The sequence below is a fragment of the Falco rusticolus genome, chromosome 13, assembly GCF_015220075.1.
Source record: "Falco rusticolus isolate bFalRus1 chromosome 13, bFalRus1.pri, whole genome shotgun sequence".
Classification (NCBI taxonomy): Eukaryota; Metazoa; Chordata; class Aves; order Falconiformes; family Falconidae; genus Falco; species Falco rusticolus.
Window position 1 is genome coordinate 14,522,728 of NC_051199.1, and position 8,420 is coordinate 14,531,147.

At 46.1% G+C, this 8,420-nt stretch overlaps 1 protein-coding gene across 1 annotated transcript in view; it reads right to left on the reverse strand.

Annotated features, from left to right (window-relative positions):
* PLOD2 (procollagen-lysine,2-oxoglutarate 5-dioxygenase 2) overlaps positions 1-7,655 on the reverse strand; it is a 54,839-nt gene extending 47,184 nt beyond the window's left edge. Inside the window, 1 exon segment of the mRNA XM_037407400.1 lies at positions 7,446-7,655. Coding sequence (XP_037263297.1) covers positions 7,446-7,545 — 100 coding nt within the window. The 5' untranslated portion in view covers positions 7,546-7,655.
* Between the last annotated feature and the right edge of the window lie 765 nt (positions 7,656-8,420).

Here is an 8,420-nt window from a genome sequence, read left to right on the forward strand (position 1 = left end):
TTCTCCAAGACTTAGAAACTGACTCATTGTTCAAGAGTCCCATTATCATTAAATGCCACCTGCAATCTAAATCCATTTAGAAAGAGGTGAACAGTGCTGTAGCAACTGTGCATTTCAGAATCTAAAGGGTTTTTTTATGAAAATACTGAAGATTTCTCATGCAAAGAAATTCTCTCATGCTTTAACTCACAGGCCATAGGAATGTGAACAGGCATTCCTCTCTTCCATGCATACTGCCTCAAATGGCAAGCCTGCTGAGCTGCTGCTTACTGCCTGTCTTATCACATCATTTCTGATGTCATGTAGATACAGAGTCTAAAATGTTTATAATGAAAATGATCAACTGTTGAATACAGCCAGTTTAAAAAAAAATCCACCATTCACAGACTACATCTATTTTTCTGTATATGCATATATACATATACACACTTTCAGAAAAAGATTAGCCATTACTCTCAATATTAATACACAACTGATTTCAGAAAACATTTAAAAGCTGATTCTGTCTCAGCTTTTCATTTACTTTCTTTTCATTTATAAGTATCAAATACAGTCAACAAGAGCTCATTAAGGCCTATATGTGCACTCATCAATCACCCATGTCAGTCCTGGGTGCACCACTGGCTGGTGCTCAGGTCCACAGTCACTCTAATGCAAGATTTCCTTGTTTTGATAGCTGAACAAAACCAGATACAAGCAGCAGTAGTCAAGAGTTTTTCTATCAGTTTCAGCAGACTTGGAGGAGACCCTGTTTAATGAATCAGTTATTCAGTAGTAAAGTAACAATGAGACACATTCCTTAGTTTCCAGATAAGAAAACAACTAAAATCAACTGTTTGTAAATGACATCATTGCCATGCATGAAGCAACTCAGTCAACAAAAGCTGCCTAACAAGTGGGGAACAGATCAGGTTACAGCTGTTTATTAGTGCCCAGATAGCAATCAAACCACAAAAATCTTCTGGAGAGTGGGAGCAGATGGAGTCATGGCACAGGCTGGGTCTTGCTTGAACACGCTGATTGGATGGCCCTGCTATAAACTGTCATTGGGGCTGTGCAGCTGAGAGCAGGACACAATTAACATCAGCTGTCTAAGTGAGAAAGTTTACTCAGCTTCTGCCTTGCCCTCTCTGTCTCTCTCATAAATATGTATTCAGAGAAGAGCACGCTTCTTCTTAAGCTGTTGTCTAGCAAATCCAGCTGTTTAAACAGAAGCGGTCACACACAGCACCAGGCATTGTTAAAGTCCATTTTCTGACTGCCAGTCAATCCATCAGTGAAATTCAGCAGTTAAGATCTGCAATAACAGTTTCTCCTTAGACTAGTCTTTGCTTAAAAAAGGAAAAATTGAAGCTGGAACAGGAGCCATCCTGAAAACACATTAATTGCCCATGCCTGCACCATGGCTCATGTTGTCAGCAAATGCTACCCACCCCCATTAGTCAGTTCCATTTGAAAGTGCTGCCCTGCAGCTTCACATCTGGCCCCTATGTCCAGGCACTGGACGTGTAAAATTCCCCAAACAGGAACACAGGCCATGCAACCCTGGAAACAGAAAAATAACATACTTTGTAAAGATCCATCCTCTGTATGAACAAGCAACTTAAACACCACACTTGTAAGATACAGGTAGTGCACTGCCTTGAACAACAGAGTCCTTCAAATCATGAAACAAGCACCAAAAACTTCTGAACTACTTATGACACAAGACACCATGACGTGTCATGTATGACATTTAATTAAAGATGCTTTTAACGTCCAATGCTTGACCCACCAACTTCAGTTACTAAGTTTATTGGCCTGGTACTGACTGAACACATGTACAATTGCTTTACAGTGATGTAAAACAGAATTAATAAACTGCTTACAAGGACAGCCTAAGGAAACACTTTGCTGTATTGAAGTGTCACGTGAAATTACAAAACTAAAGGTAAACAACCCATTTTTACTTTTTTGCAACCAAAAAAAAAATTAAGAAGATTACAAAAATAATTCTATCAGATGCAGATTATTTTCTGCACAGGTGATTTTGGTGAGAAACCCTAATGGCCTCACTCAGTACATCAACACTTAGACCCACAGGTACAGAATTAATTCTCAGGAATGGCACTTAAATGCCAAAACTATTTTTGTTCCAACATTTTTTCTTTTTTCCTTACAGTTTGTTTGCATTAAGTACAAATGCTGCATATGTCAGCTTTAAAAACACTTGCAGTTTTACTGCAATAATTAGTACTACCATCAAAAAGAACTCCCCATGCCCTATCCACCATTTTTTTTCCTCGTATTTATTTCCTAAGAAAATCCACAGTAGACCAATAGATTGCAGTTTGTCTAAGAAGGAACCCTGGAACACTTTCAAAGGGCAGACCATAAGACCTGGTGAGCCAACCACTAAAATAAAGTAGGTTTCTTCAGAACTGTCCTATAAATTTGCATGTAACGTTTTAAGCCAAGACAGAGTTCTACTGTTTAGCCTTAAACTATTAAGGAAATTGGTCTGTAATTACTTTATACTCCATTACAAAAACAGTCATGTGTTTCAAAAGAAATTATACAGTAATCAACAGTACCTTTAATTTTGGTTCAAGTAGAACAAGAATTAAATGATCAAATATGTCAACTATATAATTTGTCAATAATCTAAACATTTCAACAATTAGTAGGTATCTAAGTTTCTGAAGTCTCAGTGCTCAACTGAAAATATATCATTACAATATTACATCAAAAACAGGCACACAGGCATGCACACATGCTGACAACACAAAGCCAAATTACTCTGATCACCAAAGAAAAGATTTACTCTGTTTCTTTAGTGAACTTCTGATTTGTTAGATTTTAATTTGTTTGGGTTTCCTTCTACTACAAATTGTAAAAGGAATGCCGGCTCCTGGAAAAAATACAATATCTGAGATGAAACAGTGCCCTTACATATTTACTCTCCTCATAACTGGTATAATCCATATTTTGAAAACTGAATTCACCTTAAGGAAATACTTCAGAAGCAGTTCTATTAAACCACCTAAAGTTAGTTGTGGTGTCGGGCTGTGCTTGCAAGCACGTATTCCTTGATGATTAAGTGTCATTTATTCTCTAGAGCTACAACATTCCCACACATACAGACACATTCCTGCTACCGATCTGTTTGGTCAAGTTCTGTTTTGTGCTGGAGAGAACCATGCTTTATGTCCCTCAACTATAAAAAACTGACATTATAAATGAAAACAAAAATGCCCTTACTGTGACCATACTTACTCTTCGTGACAAGGGACTTAACTTGAGTGAATATAGTCATGTAGCATGTCAAGTAATTTATACTTCAGAATAGCAGCTCTACACAAATGGAAAGATACTGCTTTTGATCACACAATGTAATACTGCTAATTCAACAGACAAACTAAACGCTTCCCCATGAAGAGACTGAGTCACTTTTGCTTAAGTATGCAGCAGTGAGGGAAACAGCCAAGAACTCTGACATAAATCATGATTCTCTAGAATATGCTACCAACATAAAGAAAGCTTTGTTAAATAATCTGCTAGTTTAGATCCTTGACAGGAACACATTTCACATAAAGCCTCCCTGGTGGTCATTCCACTGTATATTTACTCTACAAATTACATCAAATGCTGATGATAGAGGTCACAACTATTTTACTTTTTCTTGTTTTAATTAGAAATTAATTTTACCATCAAAGTTGCAGTTATCTTATCCAATGCCACTGTATATTGCAAAGAGAAGCAATGTCACATCCACCACTGTGGTCTCCCTCCACAGTCTAATCATTCCCTCCACCTTAGGAAAGAATGAGAAGCCTGGCCAAAAAACTTCTAAATTTTTACTTTTTTTTCCAACAGAGACTGGCTTTATATAGTCTCTAAACCAGATGCTACAAAGAACTCAGACTGCCAACTTTGGGTGTCTTCAAGGAAGAGTATTTTCAAGGCAAAAACACAAGATAGAAGAATGACTTTGTTGCTTTGCACCTCCACAGCCACATTCACTTACTTTTCACTAATTTACACACACACGCTACACACCGTTTCATTTCTTATTCACCATTTATTTCAAAGCTAGAGCCTAAATGTATCTACACGAGCAATCATCACCCATCTGAAGTGGAGGACACAGATGCTACACGCATTTCTCAATACTCCCCGGGCAGCTGGGATGATGGTGCCCCAGACACAGGCAACCCAAGTGCTGTTTCCTGCTGGATCGGGTCCGGGGTGCGTCTCTTTCTGCCTCTCTCCTTACCTGTAAGAGGTGAGGGGCAGTGTTTCCATACAGGCCCCACAGCAAGGGCACAGAACTCCCATGAGACCTAGAGGAAGTTTTTCCCAACACAGGCTCACATAGCACTTTTAGATACTGTGCTGACAATATGGGGCGAAAGTAGCATCACTAGAGAAGCAACAAACAGAAAAACCAGGCAGAGACACGGAGGCAGGCATAAAGTGCCGTACTTAGTGCCTCTATTCCACCCAGCAGGCCAAGTACTTTCAATACTTGTAGCAAGTTAAGATGGTTGAATGACCAAATTCCCTCACTTGCACACCACAGGTGCCTCAGAAGGAGAAGCCTTTCAACCACTCACTGCGATCACTTTGGCTGAGCCCAAGAAAAGTCAACAGAAATGGCAGGAGCACATGCTGTATCTCTGAGGAAGTCCTCCCGCAGTCAGGCCAGGCAGCCATTACTGCCTGAAGCATTTCTGACCGGCATTCGAGGGCACCAGGGCGGAGTGAGGCCTGCTGGCTCAGAGCGCTGCCGAAGCCTGCCCAGCTGCCTACACCACCTGCCCGGAAAGCCGGCCGCTGCCGGGGCCCTCCCGGTTCAGGAGCACACGCAGGCAGCAGAGAGCACGGGGCCCACCTCCGAACCTGCTCGCTTGCCGCCATTACAACCTGCGGCCCCAACACCTCAGCACAGCCATGCTCCAGCCAGCCAGGTGCCCACAGCCGCACTGGGGAACAGCCTCAAAGGCAGCAAAGGTATTTCCCATGCAGACGGCTCACTAATAAAACATTTTAGGTGGGAACATCACGTACGTCTGCTGCCAAGAGCAGCATCTGCTTCTAGAGCAACAACAAATGTCTTTTCCACTCGTGCTCTGCACATCCTGGATGCATTAAGAGATAAGCAACATGCGTGCAGCAAGCACAACACAACAGAAGCATTTTAACACTATCATTTTAACACAGAAACTTTTGTATCTTCACTATGCAGAAGCCTGTTTCAGAGCTCAATGGTGCTCTCGGCAATTTCTGGAAACACAAACCTCCAGTGAAGGAGCACAGGGGGACCCCTGCAAACGCAGCTCACTGCTCCAGTAACCGCTGGTGTGCAACAGGCAGCTCTCTCACTATAACTTCTCCAAGTCTGAGTGAAGCAATAAAGTCTCATTAAGAAATAAAGACGCAGCTTGGCAAGTCAGTTTCAGACACTCTTGTTACAGCTTACTTCCGAACCAAGAGACAGTTATTAACTGACTGCTTTAAAAGCCAATGCGCAAACTGCAACTTTGCCTGCTGCTTTACACCACGTTGTACAAAGTACCAGGAGACTAGAAATTAAAAAACAGATTTCTAGAACTGGAGGCACAGTAAGGGTCTGCCCCTCTTCAAGCAATACAGCACAGACTCAGGGCAAACATTTAAGGGTTAAAACTGGAACTGAAAACAAGTAATGCAGCAGGCAGTGTCTGGGGTCACAAAACTACTCAAGCAGCGGTTCCGAGCAGAGCCTTCTACAATTCAGGCTACACAAGTTTAAGTCAAAAAGAAAAACCTCCTGTGTGAACACCTACATACAAATGTATCAGTACTTTCTAGCACTATAATTTGTGTAGCATCATTGTTATTATTTATATATACCAGTAGTCTCTTTTTTGTTTGCTGAATCACACAGCGTTGTCTGGACTATGTACTCGTTGCTTTTCACGCCTTTGAACACCAGCAGGATTAAAGAAAAATCCTTACCATGCCAGCTATTAGTTTATATCAGCTTAAGATCCCACATCTCAAGTACACAGTTAAAATAAATGCATTATTTAAATAGACATGTTTGAGAAAATAAAACTATGATTGCAGTAATGGATTTCCAAAGGAGTTCGACTTGCAATCTCACTGCCCTGATGACAGGCATAGGAGCTCAACTTTTTACTCCAAGCATGGCCCCGTAGGCTGCACCTCCCACCTCCGAGGGCCAGCAAAGGCTGAACGGCAGTGCTCACACGCCCCTGACAGACTGCAAACTACAGTGCACACACAGAGAAACCCTCTGAAGGACCAAAAGCAGTAAAGCATTAAGAAAACTGCAAATGAGAGACTGATTGAGTGGAGCCTGGTATTCATCAACACTTTTTTTTTTTTTACACTAGTTATCAAGCAAGTCAGTAGTTTTCCTACCAAAACTAGAAATCGTTGACAAAACTTGCTTTAAAAAAAAAAAAAAAAGGAGTTTCCTTCTGCCCACCAGAAGAAAATTAAGCTAGATATTAAAAATAACCTGATTACACTCTTGAGTAAACAAGCCAAGAAATGAAACTATTTTGGACTTCATGTGGTAATAATCTAGCAGGATGAAATACCTTCATATGCGTAGAATAGAAATCAGAAGTACAGATTCTAAAACAGCGTTAGAGCAAGAAACACATTTTGGCATCCAGTTGGACATACATGTGTTTGGACACCTCTGTGGGCATTTCCTGTATACATTCTTTTCTTTTACATGCTGAAGATAAAGTTTCTTTCCATCTTCTGGCTCCTTAAAGCTAAAGCGACTGCAAAACAAGAGGAGCAGAAAGCCAGCGCAGGCTCTGCGGGGCGGCCAAGGGGCTCCGAGGTCTGCAGCTGACTTCGCATGAAACAGAAAACTTCACCAGCGGCTGCTACAGTTTAAAAAGAGGCGAGTGACGCTATGCTTTTCCCAGCCTTGGAAAAACACGTTCACCAACACCTTGTCACAGGGAACGGGAAGAAAGGGGGGGGTGGGGGGCTGTGCGTGAAAGTCAGGGAGACTCACTTCCCAGTAAGGAAATACTTTCTTTTAATGTGGGATTATGCATCTACGACCCACCCCGGCGGGTTAAAGCACTTTCAGCCAAGCGGTTCCTCCCGGGAGCAACCTGGGGAGCCCTGCCCGGCCCCGGCCGGCGCCGCACCCCCCTCCCGCAGCCCACAGCGGCATTTTAAACTGCGGGGCGGAGGAGGGGGATGGGGAAAAACCGAATCCATCAGGACAGCGGCGGTTCCTAGGCTGCGCACCGAGGCGGGAGGGCTTTCCCTTCCCGGCGGATGTCACCGAGCCGGGAGGCACAAAGCACATCCCCGCCGCCACCCCCGGGCCGAACACACCCCCTGCCGCCCGACGGCGCCGCGGGGCTCCGCCGCCACACCCGCACCCCCCCGCCACGCCGCGCCGCGCCTCGCCTCACCTGCGGGGCCGGGGCCGGGCCCGGGGCGCCGCTCCGCCGCCGCCGGCAGCGCCAGGGCCAGCAGCAGCGGCAGGATGAGGCGCGGCGACCGGGCGCCCCTCCACGCCATCTTCCCCCTCCGCACCCGCCGGCCTGCCGCCGCTCCCCGCGCCGCCAGCCCCCACGAGCGGGGGGAAAGGGGCCGGGCGTGGAAAACGAGGGGGAAAGCCCGGTGCCTGGGAGGGGGGCAGACGCCGCGCCCGGGGTGCCGCTCCTCCTCTGCAACGGGCAGCAGCGAAGGGCGCTGCCGCCCGCCCCAGGCTTTATACGGCGGTGGGAGGACCCGGGCAGCGAGGGCACCCGGCGGCGCAACAGGAGCCGCTCGCAGCCGCCGCCCGGGTGCACGCTGCTGCCGCCACCGCTGCCGGGGGAGGAGCGAGCGGAGCGCGGCCAAGCCCCGCCCCGGCCCCGCCGCCCCGGCCGCCGCGGTAGGTGCGCGGGGCCGCCGCGGACACGGAGCGGGCCTGGCTGCGGCGCCCAGCTGGCCCTGGGGGCGCGCTCGGCGGGGCCGGCCCTGCGGGAGCTGCACCCGCCTCCCCCTCCAACCGTTTCCTCAGCGGCGGACTCCCGATGAACGCACTCCCGAAACCTTAACGTTGTTCGGGAGGTCGCGGGCAGCTGCAGGCGCTCGTCTGCGCGCCCCACAAACCAACCCGATCCTTTCGGGGCTGGTGGCATGGGGACCGCGCTGCACGGCCGCTCTGCTGGTGACCCACGTACCTGTCAAACACCGTCATCTTACCATTCAGATTTCCATTGAGAAACAGTTCCAGGAACACCCCAAGAAATCACCACATCACTGAAGGCAAGCGTGGTGACAATGGAGGTGGTGTACTGGCCCACCTCTGTTCTTTTTCCTACTGTGAGATGAGGTACATTAACAAAAAATACTGTAAACGTCTAAAAGTCATGTAAAATTATAAAAGCAGATGGCAGACTATTGGA